The sequence below is a fragment of the Glossina fuscipes genome, unplaced genomic scaffold (genome assembly GCF_014805625.2).
Source record: "Glossina fuscipes isolate IAEA_lab_2018 unplaced genomic scaffold, Yale_Gfus_2 204, whole genome shotgun sequence".
Lineage (NCBI taxonomy): Eukaryota > Metazoa > Arthropoda > Insecta > Diptera > Glossinidae > Glossina > Glossina fuscipes.
Genome location: NW_023998547.1, coordinates 1,070,828 through 1,087,091, shown reverse-complemented (window position 1 = coordinate 1,087,091; position 16,264 = coordinate 1,070,828). Strand labels below are relative to the sequence as shown.

Here is a 16,264-nt window from a genome sequence, read left to right as displayed (position 1 = left end):
AGAGAATAAAAGAATAATTACGAAGAAATGTGTATAAACAAGAAAATAAATATTCGTAAGAACATTAAAAAAAGTTAAATAATTGAAAAATAATATCATGGGTGCACGCTTGCATGAATTTTGTGAAGCGACTTCTTCAGGTAAAAGTAATGATAGCGAAATGGGAAATCGCACTGTACGTAACAATTGAATTACGATGGACTTGCCTTTCCTCTACGTAAGATAACAAATTTCATTATTGCATTATTGAGATGTTCAGTGTACACAGACGTTAATCATGGAAAGCTCAAAAGCTCGTTTTCTACTTTTGTTCTTTGATTTGAAAAAGTCTGCCGCCGAAGCCCATCAAATATTCTTAGAATATCATGGTTGTGCTGCTCCATCGTATTCCTATTGTTGGTATTCCTATTGGTGATTTTAATCTCGATGACCAAAGAGGACCAAAAAATTCGAGGCTAATAAATTGCAAAACTTATTGGACCAGTATCCAACCACAAGTTTTAAAGACCGTTCAAACAGCTTCAAACCGTGAAAACAACACGAACGGTCGGACGTTTTTAATTAAGTCAGTTTCGATTTTTACGCCGAATCTTGGAGGAGTGCTTCTGAGTGTCCCATGTGGAGGAAAAATCCAAAGCAAAAAAAAATTTTTAAAAACAACCCGAACGGCCGGACGTTTTTAATTAAGTTGACTTCGATTTTTACGCCGAATCTCGGAGGAGTGCTTCTGAGTGTTCCACGTGGAGGAAAAATCCAAAGCAAAAAAAATTTTTAAAAACAACCCGAACGGTCGGACGATTTTAATCAAGTCGACTTCGATTTTTACGCGGAATCTCGGAGGAGTGCTTCTGAGTGTTACTTGTAGAATAAAAACCCAGATGCTTGAAATTGTTTCTTTAGCATTGTTGCGTGATCTAATCTGCTTATGAGTTTACATTAACAGATCTTTACTAGCAAAGGAAAACCGTGCCGGGAGTTTGATAATTTCATATATATTTCAATAGCTTTTCTTCAATAGATTTTCTTTGCATACGAATTGTGATTATAATCACTCTTACGAACATTTTTATTGAAGTGTTTGAATTTGAAAATCGTACATTAGCGGTTGACATCTAACGAGCAAGCACCCTGGGAGATGGAACGACACACCAAGCGAATGCCTTTATATTTTTGTGACGTATGTGTAGCAGCAGTGTAGGAAAGCAAGGTTAGAAGGCAATTTCGAAGGCATGACTGTAACTAAACTGATACAACCACTCATTCATTTTCAAAGAAAAATTAACACCCACTTGCATAAACAAATTTAAAAGTCAGCTTAAATATCACTCGACTATGACTCGATAAAACATGAAAAAGGTTTAAAATTCAAATTACGAAGAAAAACATTGAACCCTAAGCTAAAGAGAGAAAGAAAAGGAGCTAAGAAAGAGAAAAGAGAGTTGGACCCCAGAGGCAGTTTTTTTCCCACTATTCTGTGAAGTCGTAAAGAAAGCAACGAAAAAAAGCAAAAAAAAAAAAGTATATAAGAAAACATAAATATAATAAAATTGTTTTTAATTAAGTTGTTTGTCAAGCATCACAACGAAGCACAACCAACAACATACAAACTCATAGAGCTGAGCTTCATTACCACCGCTAAAGTTTCTTCATTTTTTTTTTTTTTTTTTTTGCCGTTTTAATATTTATATAAATACAAAGAATTTAAGTGGCCATCGAAGAGGCAACACTTGATGAAGACGGTAGTGTTAGCCTAAGGCAACAACAAAGACCTACCACCATTAAAAAATATGTATTTTTTTTTTATTTTTTTTTATTTTTTGCTTTACTCCGTTTGCTTTAACTCATATAAAAGTCAAAGACATAGAGAAGAGAAGAACAAATGCAGGCATAAGGAAATTTCTGAAAGTCAATGTCACAGCGCTAAGTAATTAAATACCGGCAATTTTACTGTTGAATTTTAATTTAACATATTCTATGAAGTGATAAATCAAAGGTTAGGTTCAGTGATTACATAATTTTGAACACACACACACACACACACACACACAGTCGCAAAAGGAGAAAAAGAAAAGAAAAAGAGCAAGACTTTGCTTTTCCATGTAATTCTCACACAATTATTTTTAATTTAATTTTGATTTGGTTTTTCATCATGTTCTTCTTCTTATTCGTACTTATCTTATTTCAGATCTCATTGCGGAAGTGATTGTTTTTCTTCATTTTTTTTTTTCCTTTTTTTTATTGTTCAATTGTTTTTATTCCCTTAACACAAAATAAGTAAACAATTGAAAGCTCACAAATTATGAGGCTACAGCAGCAACATCAAAAACAACCTCAGCAACGAATTTTTTTATTATTGAGTAATTGCAAAATGTCTCGTATGGCAATTGTTTGTTTTCTACTTTTATTCACCGTCACCACCAACACTCGCAACGTAAATGCGGCACGAAGATCGCGCTTAGATTTAGCAACATCCTCGTCGTCATCATCATCAGCATCAGCATCATCATTATCATCTTCAGCAGGTTCCATATCAAATGCCTATACTAATACAGCCAATGCGGCCAATATTAACGCCAATATAGAGTCTATGGCCTCTAACATTCATAGCAATAATAACAAGAACAACAACAACAACAATAACAATAACTACAATTACAACAGCAACAGTAATAGCAACAACTATAATGGCCCTTTGAATGAAGTTGCTTCATTACCACTAAAAAGTGATCAATCATCATATTCAGCTGTTCAAGCATCAAATGATGAGTTACCTACGGCTGTGAATGCCGCCTCTCTAACGACAAAAGATGCTATTGACGGTGCTGGAGCTTCGATCGCGTCTTCTGCTGCTCACGCTGCCGCCACAGCAACGGTTGTTAATGAAAAGGAAAATAATTCTGCCGCCACCGCCACCGCCAACGAAAATGATGCTCCCTCATCTTTGCCTCAAGACAATAGTAACGCGAATGCTGAAAAATCAACTGTTGTTCTTAGTGGTGTTGATGTTGGTGGTGAAGATCAATTACCTGTAGAACAAAAGGAAATACCATCAGCCAGTTTTGAGGACATTGACGCCGAAAGTTCTATAAAAACATCAACAGCCACAGCAGCTTTGTCGTCATCATCTTCTATTGGGTTACAACAGCAGCAACAACAACAACAACAACAACAACAATATGAATCACAAAGACAGCACTCGCAACAACAACAACACGACAATAACAACAGCGGTTCAGATGAATGTGATTCAGAAATGCTTGGCTTCGAAATTGTTACTGGGTAAGTTTTTTTTATTATATGTATTAAAAAAAAATTTTATATATATCCGATAAAAGTTTTAGGTTTTTTTAAATACAGTCATAGAGTGCTGCTGGTGGTAACCGATAATTTTTGTACAAATTTTATTTTTAAATACTATTCAAGTCTTCAACTTCGAACTGCAGGAACGCATTTAAGTTTAGGTGCACTATGGTTGAAAGAAGAAATATTTATGAAAATATTTAAATTCTAAGAATGGAAAGTTAAAAGGGAGTTATGGCAGACATTTCATTTCCGGGCCTTCAAGTAAACAAGAAGCTCTCGTTTCATAAGAATGCTAAAGACACAATATTGGTTTAAAAACCTTATCCATCATCACCTACATACATATATTTCATGTTTCACAACAACTTTTCAAGCAGTTCACATGGAGACATATTCGTTGTGTACCTTCTCCATAAGAATGAAAGCCGTGCTCGAACAACTCTTCCTCGTGAATACATTTAAGCTTTCACAATATTTTCTAGTTAAGCATTCCCTGCTATAGAAAAGGGTTAACCTACCACTCTTTGAATCCCAATTACTTTTGTTAGCTGTTAACAGTTACAATTTCGTTGAATTGGAGCGACTACAAGTATACTACACTCAAAAAATGCCCACCTTAATCCGGAAGGCAAGGAAACTTGAGTTCACCGTCAATGTTAGCAGTTAGCAGTGCGAAAGACCTGCTTTATGCTTTTGCGCACTCCCGATATTTTATCTAGTCCATCAATAGTACACAACGTTCTTCTAAACGCATATCTTCACACGCATAGATTCAGTTATTCTGCTTTTGCGAGATTATTTGCGCTTTGCTTTTCATAACGATCCTAAGCAACTAAGAGCTACCCCAGTTTTTGGATATGGGGATAACTTATACTACATCCCTATAGTCCTAGAAGATAGTAGAAGTCGTTGTTTAACAATTGATGACATGCGATGCAATCCAATGTCTCAATGATAGGAACTTGTCGCGACCGAAGAAAACACTTGCCAAAGTACTCGTACTCGTAATTGTCATAGTAGAAGAAGCTTAAAAAAAAGGCAATAGCACACGATGTTAAAAAAAACAAGGGCAAAGTGCTAAAGGTACGCACAGGTTAGGCAAGTAGGATTTTATATTTGACGCAGAGGGATATTATAAGCCCTTGTTAGGATCATGTTCCCCTGCAAACTCAAAATAGTTTTTTTTTTTTTTGGAGATTAAATTGTTTTGACTACAACTGAATTTTCCACAAACACCAGAAGCATTTTTGCAAATGCGTTGATGAAACGAAACAAAAAAAGGTACCTCTTGTCAATGTATGTATGTATGTATGTAGCAAAATTCATCTCAACACAATGAAAACCTGTTTTAGTTATTGTCTAAAGTGTAATAGAAGTGAACAATTTCCGCAATATTTAAACGAAAATGCTATAAAATATCTTAAGTGTATTCGAGAAACACGACTGCACAAACATGCACACCCATGTTAAAAAAGATACCTTCGCGCCAATCGCGCCTTCTAATAAACGTATAATTTATTGAGTAATGAAACTATTTAAGAATTCCATTAAATGCAAGATACAAATACTCAGAAATGGATGGATGGATGGATGGATGGATGGATGGATGGAAGGTTAGATATATGCGAGCGTTTCCTTCTTTGAGTTTACAAGAGTGTTAACTACAAATGTCAATGCATGGGTTTTTTCTTCTTTTTTCCTTTTTTTTTTTCTTTTTCATTTTACTCGGTTTTTTTGTAGTCTTACGTTGTCCATTATCTATTATCCAATCGTTTGACGAATACCTTCTAAACTAAACCTTGCACATGCAGCGCGTTGTTTATTTTTCGCTATTTTTTCACACACTTTTCCTAATTTATGGTTAAGTGCTCAACATAAACAAACTGGGAATGACATAACAATAAACGTACATAACTACGTCAGATATTCACACATAATTGTATGTTCTTTTTCTGCTTCTCCTTTTTGTTTTTTTTTTTTTTTTCTTAAACCTTAAAAGATTCTATTTTGTAACACCTCTTGTGACTTAAGCGCACAAGTAAAAAACAATTTACAATCATCTTGAAACGAATTTTGCATACCCAACCGTAACCCCAATCGCGGTAAGTAAAGATGAGTTTTTAAAATAAGTTTTGCGGTCCTTGTGTGTATAGACGATCGGAGTAAAAGTGGAACAGATTTTTTACTTATTACTCTCCTTACGTTTTTCCCTTATTAAGTTTGAAGAAAAAAAAAAAAAAAAAATTTGAGAATTTTTTACTCCAACTCTTGTTACTTTTCACGCATAGCGTAACGGCGACAATACATTTTTAACTTTTGTCTGCATTTGCTTTTTAATTATTTACTCAAGTGTTTCAATCTAAATTTGAGAATTACTAAAGCAAACCTAAGCGCATTTGTTGTAGTTAAGAAAGAGTTGAAAAATCTCACTTCAAACTCAGCAAAAAGATTTCTACTGCCGTTGATATTTATTACTTGACGCTACAAACAACATAATAAAACTCTTGTTCGTACTTCTTTCGATGATGGGTTCAGAGCACGGAAGACCAACAAACAAATGATGCACAAGAAGCTCATAAAAACAAGTGAAACATGCGAACTAGGTATGCAACAACTACGAGAGGGTAAAAAATACTAAAAAGACTTAAGGATGGTTTGGAGAGAACTTTCCGATACCCTTTGCTTTCAGTGATATGATCCATCTAAGAAAAGTACAAAACCCTTGATGTTTTCCAACTTTGAAAATATTAATTAAAGGTCAAAATAGTCAAGTAGTGAAGCTGTTTAAAAAGTATATTAAGTGCAAGATGTTCTTCGTTGGTCCTGCCTTGATACTCATATTACATAAAAACTCTTCTATGCACGGATTTAAATAGAGCCCGAGTTGGCTGAATATGATCTTACTACCAAAAGCAAGTGAGGCGAAGAATAAGTAAAACAAAAATGGGTAGCAGGGACATAAGTGTTAAGTTGACAATACAATAGTCCCAGTTTAAAGCAAGTGTGAAGCTTAAGCTTTGCTCAGCTGAAATATAAAATCAAAACGTTAGGCCAGGAAGCTAATCAAATATGAAAAATTTAACTTTCGCTTAGGTCTTCAACTGTCTTTACTAAACGTTTGAATGCAAAAATGAAAGCTAACTTTGAGTTATGTGCCAGAGAATTGAATGGGAGATGAAGTGAATAGCTGTGAGTCACATATGAAAAGTTTAGCTTTCGCTATTCTATTCCGCCGTTTTTGCCAAACACAACAAATACAACAACTTTCAGGCACATGATTACCTCTCTAGGTTGTTCGGAATATACATTATTTCTAAATTCCATGTGTAGTTCAATAACACCCGCGTATGTTCATAATCATTGGTTGTGAGCATATGTCTATGACTGGCTTGACAGTGCCTGCTACTTTTAATTTTGTTATAAATAAATTCTTCCCATGCAAAAAAAAAATATAAAGGAAATCATTAAACTATAAAAAAATTCCTCAGAAATTGGAAAACTTGACAGCATTAGTTTAATGCATCTGACGCTATCATTTCTTCCAACCTTTGCAAAGCTCTTCCCCTTAGTTTGAAACGAAATATTTCGAATCTATCGAAATCATAACAGTGCCATTACACCAAAGGCCAGTAATAGAACAAATATATGCAAATGTGTTAATAGCATTTTCAAAATTTCATATACTACCGAAGACTTATCCATTTGCAAAGGCATTGAAAATTACATTAAATGTTATATAAATCAACAAAGGCGTACAAAGAATAAAAGAATATACGCAGAAATTAAAGAAATAAATACGCTCTCAAATGTGATATACATATATATCGGAAAATAAGAACTTCATGTCAATTTCATTTTTGGAAGAAAAACCTTAGCTGTCCAGCTGAATTTAAGTTGAATCTACAACCATCCAGAACCAACGCGAGCCTCTTATAGGATTAGACTCCTTTGAAGGAATCGGTTAATATTTTTGTCAAATTGTAGATAATCATATATACATGCGCCAGGCAGAACGTAGACGTGAATTGCACTTTATTCCACATTTAATCCACGGCTGCATTGCTCGAAAAGTGTATATCAGCCTTTAATTGGATATTAACGACTTCAATAGTACATCAAATTAGTACATGCCCATCGTCCAGTCGCTTGAAGCGGAAGTCCTAAAGCTAAAGTTTTTTACTGACCATTCTTATTACCTTTCCTTAAACACAAACTTCAAATATTTTTTAAAATTACCCTGCAATAAAAAAAGGACTGCTTGGCGATGGCGTACTTATAATGAGAGTTCATCGGGGGAACAAGTGCTTACAAAGAACATGTAAATGATCAAAATGCTTACCTAAGCTGCATTGCCTTTGCTCTGCGATAAGGAGTGAGAAACACATAGATAAAGAAGCACACTTTCTAAGATTCAGGTCTAGAGGACGGTACTCGTTATTATATAAAATGCTGGGATAATTTCTGTTCCTGTTTGAAGACAATTTCTTAAATATATAGATCGCACAAGTTTTTCCGTTTGTAACTAATTTTCAAGACGACTCCAAATCCAGTACTCTCCCAAACCTCAGTAGCGTTTGCGCTTACAGGGAACTACCCGCGAATGGATACATTTTAATTGATTTACTCAAGTAACGTTATCTTAAAAGACATCTAAAAATACTCTCTCCTTAAGTAGAGTTATCATATATTAGTTTGGGGAAAAAGAAATCCATTATTTTTATATGAACTTCAGGACATTACACTTTGGTGTCTGCCGAGCTGCCATAAGTAAGTCCCAGGTAGTAAGTTATTCACGTCATTGTACAATTAACTCAACAATATCTCTTTTTCTGCAATCAAAGCAATCCTTGAATCCAATGAATCAATTTAAGCGCGTTGAACAAAGAAGTCTTATATGTATTTGTCTTGCATACTATCGCTACCCAATTAAGGAGAGATACTTTGTTATCACTTATCGACAATAAATGAAGTTTCGCTTTACTTTAACGCTCATGGGAAGAAAAACCCCTTGAAAACAAAAATTTAGAGGAAGATTGCCTTTAATAATGCAAATTTTGGACAAAAATAAGCCGAAAAGAAATAAAAAAAAAAATTTTTCGTTTGAAATTTTCTCGCAAGTTATCAATCATAATATGAGACCTTGTGCAGAAGAGCACTACTATTCGTTATATTTCAAATTAATTCAGAGAATTTAATAAATACGTACCAACGACTGTGGGAAAATTTATCCTCCCCATCATACGCATCATTAAAAACTTACCTGTAAAGAAAAATAAAAAGAGAACAAAATAAGTTAAACTAATTTATAAATTATTCACATTAAGATAAAAAATCCAAAATTTTAAGGTATCACCTAACTAACACAATAACAAAAAAAAAAAAAAAGAGTAAAACAGAAACCTAACATTACGTTAAATACAGACAATCTTTGCTGATTGCAGTCATTGAAAATATCACTGATTCGATATCCATCAAATAATAATGCGTTTCAATTGCAATGCAATTCAAGACAGTTATTTAAGTTGTAGCCTTCAGTTGATAACTGGTTTAAAGTCTTAAAATCTGAAAAGGTAGCTGCTCTTGCCATAATTCTAGATCGGGAGATGGAGAAAGAGAGACAGAGAAAATTTGTTAAGGCATTTTGGAGATTTAAATGACGATTTGATTACGTCTCTTCTTTTTTTTTTTTTCTTTCTAACGTCTTTGTTGGTGAAATGTGTTGAGTGAATCGGTTATGAAAGAGAAAGCTGAAGATGCAATTATGAAACTATTATTAAGTGTTATATAATCACAAAGGAAAAATAAAATTTTTGTATAAAATTTAAAAAGAGATTGTAAACAGTTAAACCATGAAACCATGACTTTTTGACTTTCCAAGCAATCTAATCACTGATCATATAGACGGTTATAATAACAAAGACTAACCGTTTGTTAAAACATATACTTCTATGAAAGAAGGACATGATGTTCATGGCTTTTAATGTTTCATTTACAAAAGCTTGATTCTGATTTGTTTCAACTAAGCCCTTCTGTCCGTCCGTCCGACCTGCTGTTGCTTGGAACGGTACGGTAGGGAAACCACGATTCGAAAAATTAATTTCCACTTTATACTTTCCATCAAGTTTGTCTCACCTACACATGCGCGCACATGCACCTACACTTGAAAAAAAACCTAAATAACGAAGATAGAGGAAAACATCGATTTAAATATGTTATGGTCTGTTAACTGGCAATCTGTAGCATATATATCATGGTAAATTTTGACAGACATACTTATCATTACATAAAAGAAACGCATGTCCAGAAATAGAAAATTTTCTATCGTGAGAATTCATTATTCTCTTAATGGCAATGCAATAAGTGCCTGGCTTTCCTATTCCTATGAGTTCGTAATCAAAAAAGTGTCAATTGTCGTAGCAAAAATGCCATAAGATGAAAAGTCTGCTAAAAGCAAAATTTCAATAGTTACGTTAAAGGAGATTTAACCAATAGTTATGCTTCCTCTTTCGTAAGATTAATAAATAAAAATTTCATCGACTTATGATTTCCGTTCTTCTCTAATTAATTGCATTAGAGATAAATCAATTTTGCAAGTTTTAATACATCCTCCGCAAGATGCAAAAACCTTATTTAAAATTATCGATGAACATTTGTCATGCGGCCCTCCCCTTTATATTGGCATTGCAATACTAAATGTAAATAATCGCTTAGCAGCATTGAATTGATTCTGATTCTTGAAGACAAAAAGCCGGAAAACCTATAGAGGAAAACATAAATCAAAATATCTGACTATTAAAATAAACAAATGTATACATTAATTGAACATATACATACATATATATATATACATATACGATATACGATATGTATGTATGTATGTATATCGTTAACATTTTACCGATATGAAAGTCAATAAATATTAATCGTAAAGAAATGTTAATGCAAAGAGATTGAAAGAAAAAAAAACCAAAAAAAAGAAAGAAAGAAAGAATTACTTATGTATATTATTGATAATCTTAAGTTTAAATATTTTAACGTAAGAAATTTTCACATATCACATAAAGACTTGACTACATATATTTTCCTTTTCTCCCCCGTATTTTTCTTTTTAATTACAGCTATGTATTCTCAGCGCCTGATAAATTATTGGATTCGCTGCCTGGCACTTTAATGTTAACAGATTGTTTAGAAGCTTGCCAAGGAAACGAAACCTGTCAAGCTGTTAATTACGAGACTGGATTGTGTGTATTATTCTCGGCTAATGCTGATCAGTTACCAGGTATGAATGTTTTTATCTGATTATATGTGTTTATATATGTATATATTATAGAGAGATGCGTGCACGTTTGCCTAAGCTATGTATGTACATAGTTAAGTAAAGAAATTTTGTTGTTAAATACATAATTACCATGACTTGTCAAAAAAAAAAAAAAAAAAAAAAAAATTTTTTTACTTAATTATAGATTTTATTAAGCACAATGAAATCTGCTGTCAAATTTATAACTGCCGACAACGTGAAGACGACACTGGAAAAAATATCTCTCTCTCTCCGTTTCGAAATGCAAAAATCAATGCAATGCGCTTGCAATGAAAGACTATGATCGCGCAGACGCGGTATAATTTTAACGTATGCGAATGAAGGGGGAAATGCAATAATAATTGCGGTAGCTTGCGAGTTTATTGCTAGTGAAGAGTAAAAATATGCAAAACTGTTTTCACTCATATCACTTATCTTTAAATTGATACGTTTAAGCGGGAAAATCCAATTTTTTGCAACGCGACTGCTAGATATGCGCTCAGCATTTTTTATAGACGCATTTCAAATATTCTTAGGAGAAAGATATGTATTGCGGTAACGGGTATCAATCTCAGTTCGTTCTGCCAAACCTGCTTGCTCCAGTAACAATACATGTACGCACACCGCTTTCTTTTGGCGCGAGTTAATTGCTTACGCTAATTAAGATGTCAACAATGATTTTCTTCAAGTTCGTTTTTTTTTTGCACTATTTTGATTCACTTTTATGCGTTCAAACAATTTTTTAATTTAGAAAAAATAGTGTCATACATTTTGATAAGATATTTCACATATAAAATAATAAAAAGTTTTGTTAACTGTAGGCGTGTCTATTATCTATGTGAAACTGCTTTTACCTTTTTGCAACCGGGGTCTTACAAAATGTTAAGCAACTGCAAGTTAAAACACAAGATAAAATTTCTTTGACATTGTGGATGTGTTTGTAAGCCCTTCTCTTTTAAATTAGACCTCTTTCTGCGACGTTTTATGTGCGTCTAAGCCCTATTATGGGCGTATGAAATCTATTTTCAAACTCGATTTATATTTGCAAGACAAGCAATGTGCTTCACTTCTTTACGCCAATACCGCCTGGGATCGGCGGGCAGAACGACAGTTATATAGAGTTACAATTGATTTCAAATTTCATTGTAATCATCATAAGTTTCTGATGAATAATTCTGACAAATGGAAAAATCAATCTATTGAGAGCCTAGCCTCTGTCAGCGTATATTAGATTTTAGAAAATGAATTTCATTCTCCTTCGTATCTGGAAAGCGATGCATAAGAAAGGACCCAAATCTTTATAAACAATCACTAGCGGCTTCGCCGGGAGTGTGCTCTCGACTGATTTCAAAAATTGTCTTGCAATGTTCCCATTATATTAGGTTGTCAAATTACATTATATTGTACTTAATCGATTACCCGCAAATTTTATCAATGATACGATCCAATATACAACTCAAATATATATATTTTCAAATTTTTTCTCCTTTTGAAGTAATTTATTCTATATAACGTGCACAGCCTTGACTTGTGAGAACACTTTAGATTAGAAAAGAATATGATTTATAGGATTTTCAATATCCTTTGCTGTATAGAAGTGAAGCGATATTATATTTGATCTAAAAGGTTTAACAATAGATAAAATGTTCTATAATGAACTCGTGCTAGAGTCTTATATTATTAAGGCAAAGATATACGTTAGGATAAGTTTTATGAGAAACTTTTAAGAGAAATAGAGGAACAAAGCATATATATCTCAACTTATATAATTAGGTTTTTAATTAGGTTTGGCTAATTAATCAAAACAACATTCTAAACAATATTCAAAATGTAGTCAAACATGATCATCCTGAAGATTTCTAAGCTTGTTAGAACATCAAACGCAAAAAAAAAAAAAAAAAAAAAAATCAATCAAAGAAAAAGAAATCGCCAAAAATCAATTTGCAAAAATCTCTTTCTATTCTATGTATATTTGAGTTTTATTTGTAGTGTATTTAATGACTGACTGATGTTGTATAAATTATGGCTTACCATGAATTGGCAAATTGTCAGAATTTATAATTGAATTCGCTTGAAAATTTGTTAAGATTATAGCTAGAATAGTTTTTATGTTTCTAAAGGCGCTTCACCCCTCTCTCTCTCTCTATCTGTCTTTCTCTCTGATAATTAAAAATAAAAAACACAGTAGTTCACTGCAAAGCCAACAGAAGAAACTCCAGTTATGCTAATGTGGTGAAACAACAACAACATAATCAAGAAAATTAATTATTTTGAGAAGATAAAAAGCGGTAGGAAGCCATCTTTTACGTCTTATGTCGAATCTTTTCTTTTCAATTTATTTTTGACGATTTTCCTCAAAGTAATTTTCAATTTTACATTTCTTATATGAAACAAGCGTAATTGTGTGTGTGCGTTGTCTAAGCTTAAGTAGAGATATATGAATTTTTCGTACTTAAACGCAAGCTTCGCATGCTTTACAAGCGTCATGTTGTGTACGACTGTATTGTTAGTAGTAGCAAGCAACCTGCAAGCTTGGGATTAAGGAAACCTATCGATTGCCTTATCTGCGGCAATACATTATCGAATTATTTCTATAATATATATACATATACCTTTACCTTACAAGCAAATTTTGAAATTTTTTCCAGATTTTAATAGCTTTTACAGGTCTTTAGATTATTAGACAGATAGCATCCAGCTCATACTTCCTGTCGGCCATTGGCTACAATTTTATTCGCGCCTACTGTAACCACATGACATAATTTTCTTTCGTTCCAAGACTTTCACCCATGGACAGATAGGCTGTCATGAATCAACAAAGTCAAAAGTTTCCCAAAAGAAACCTTTTTTACATATAAGCCCAGCAATAAAGTAAATGATGGAGATGATGCATATTAAGCATAGAGATGTCCAAGTTATTATTATATAAGCCCAGCAATAAAGTAAATGATGGAGATGATGCATATTAAGCATAGAGATGTCCAAGTTATTATTATTATTTCACTTCTTTAGCTTTAAAGTGGACTTTAGCTTTACCTATACGTGATCTAACGACTTAAGCTAGTTGGATAACGGGTAGATAAGGATCGTAACTAATAAGTTCGGGTTCGGCATTCGAGTTCAAATCTCAGTGCAATTTGACAATAGTTGGTCGTTGCTTTACTCAGTCCAATTGAGATTGCGATCACACCCACTAGGCTTCAGCCATAATGCCCATAACCAAGTTACTCGTATACCGAACAAGCCCTAAATGATTGGACAGATTAAAAAAAATAAATTAATAATAAAAATAAATCGGTCATCCATAATAGATCTAAACTAGGAACTTGTAAAGCTTTCGGGTTTGTGTGAAGTGACTTCTTTACGGTGGAAGCATAGATCTCGCATATATCAAACCTGGACTTACTTTAAAATCCCTATTCTAACTTTCAGTTATCCATCTCAATGCTTCTGGCTTTTCTACGAATATGAATCGATTTGGATGAGTTTTTAGTTGCGTTAATTTAACTAATGTAAAAGCTAAGGTTAGCGTAGCAAAGCTTCAGAAATTCTGTACGAGGGTATCCGGTAAAAATAAAAGCATTTTCAATCAGTGAGCGGACAGACGAATGCTACTGAAATCCATGAGTTATTTTTTTCATTATAGTTGGGGGATTTTCTTTGCAAGAATACTATCCATTGCAGAGGCACTCTTGATCACCACAAGGCAAATCGAACAAATTGGACAAAAGTGAAAGGAACAGCATTAATGTGCTAGGCTTGATTTGCTATTCCTGCTTACGTCTATAACTTATTTATATAAATTGTGTAAACTACAAAATTTGGTAACAAGCACTTGAAAAAGTTAATACAAACCCTATGGGGTGAATAATTATTTATTATTGATATTCTATGAGAATAATCTAAAATATAATCATAGGATTTACTTGTATTATTCTAACCATCTTTCTTTCTTTCATCTATCTACAACTGTGAAAGTATTTTCAACCATTTGCTTATCAAATTAATCTGGCCTTCAGGTTAAAAAAGCGAAAGAGTTTCGCTATCTTCTTCATTTATCTGTTATATCGCAGATATCGTAGATCTTTCTTTAATTTTTTTAAAATATATATATATATATATATATAGTTGAGCAAAATTATTCAAGTTGCTCTTAATTTATTTACGATTTTCGAATTTTCATTTTTATTTCTTTTGCGTTTTTTTTTTTTTCTTTTCACCCGTAGGTGCATTGACAAAATCTCAATTCCCTGTATTTACAATTTATGCACAGAAATCATGTTTGGGCGTTAGACCATGTGCACGTGCTTGGTGTGTTGATCGTGTACAGAACTATAAACTAAATGGACACGCTAAACGTTCAATGCCAGTAACAACAAGACGTGATTGTTTAGAATTGTGTTTGGGTGAAACTGAATTTACATGTCGGTAAGTAAAGTAATGAAATTGAATTTTTTTTTTTCTTCTCTGCTTTGCATTGCTTTTGTGTTTCGTTTTTCTCGTCTTTCATTTTCAAGCTTTAAATTAACTATAACAATAATAATAACAACAACACAACATTGAATAAATGGACTGAAAAGTTATGTTGAAAGAAGAAAATATAAATGAAAAAAAGTGCAAGTTTTCTACACACAGACACACACACACACACACACACACAAACACACACAAAGCGATAAAAACATAAATAATTCTTAAGGAAAAACGTGTCGAATAGAGAATAACACAGTGACGAAGTGAAGAGTTATTAAATGACTTCCTAGTTTTAAAAACGTTACAAGGGCAAAACAAATTTCAATACACTTTTTCCATAGTAAAAGTTGTCAGTGGGATGATAAATTATTTGCTTACGCTCACCCTCCCTATCATTCTCTCAATCTCTCACTCGTTCGCTCTGCTTTTATACATTTCATTGCAAATAAAGACATTAGTTTGATGTATTGCCTTATGGGAGCCAGAGGTTGCTTCCAAGTCTTAAAAGGCATTAAAAATGATTTTAATATATTTCTCTTTTAAAGACATCTTGCCCCCTAATATTGTAATATTACGTAAATCCAACAGGCATTGATTGCGTTTGAGGAACGCAAAAAAAAAAATTCATCTCCTACTGACATTCATGGCTAAAGTAGCATTGTAGGTAGTATTCAGATTTGCAAAACTCATATTGATTAATGTGTTAGTAAGAGGTACACAATCGTTTATTGTTCCATATACGCTACTTATGATGCAAAGTATATTCAGTTTATGCGTACATATGTGTTTATGTAACAATGCCAAGGGCACATTTCTCATTACATCGGTCGACGCAGAACAATTTTAGTACTGGGTGCGTTATAGCGAGGAGTTTGCACCACAAAGTTCACATTCTGAGCAACAAGTGTAAGAATACGGTAAGACATTAAATACAGTCTTAGAAGTGCTAGTTTGAAGGATAACGCTATCTTTATATAAGCTGGAGATGATGACTGACTCATTTTCTGACTTTTATTTGCGAACTAGATCCGCTTGAGTGGCCGAGCAGGCAAAAGTCTCGACTAGCAACTCAATGGTCGTGGGTTCAAATCGTTCAAAGCCGAAAGCCTTAGATGCTGGTGCTTTAAGACTTTAGTCTTAGAATTCATTCTCTGTCTAAATTTTTAATAATCAATAATAATAATATTTACG

General features: G+C 33.3%; 2 protein-coding genes across 4 annotated transcripts in view; one reads left to right on the top strand and one right to left on the bottom strand.

Moving 5' to 3' along the window:
• Nucleotides 1-16,264, bottom strand: part of LOC119641991 (autophagy-related protein 16) — a 202,128-nt gene that overhangs the window by 122,874 nt on the left and 62,990 nt on the right. The gene's annotated exons all lie outside the window — the stretch shown is intronic.
• LOC119641990 overlaps nt 74-16,264 on the top strand; it is a 62,332-nt gene continuing 46,141 nt past the window's right edge. Inside the window, exons 1-4 of the mRNA XM_038040938.1 lie at nt 74-140; nt 2,186-3,279; nt 10,422-10,582; nt 14,827-15,028. Coding sequence (XP_037896866.1) covers nt 2,300-3,279; nt 10,422-10,582; nt 14,827-15,028 — 1,343 coding nt within the window. The 5' untranslated portion in view covers nt 74-140; nt 2,186-2,299. The remainder of the gene's footprint in view (nt 141-2,185; nt 3,280-10,421; nt 10,583-14,826; nt 15,029-16,264) is intronic.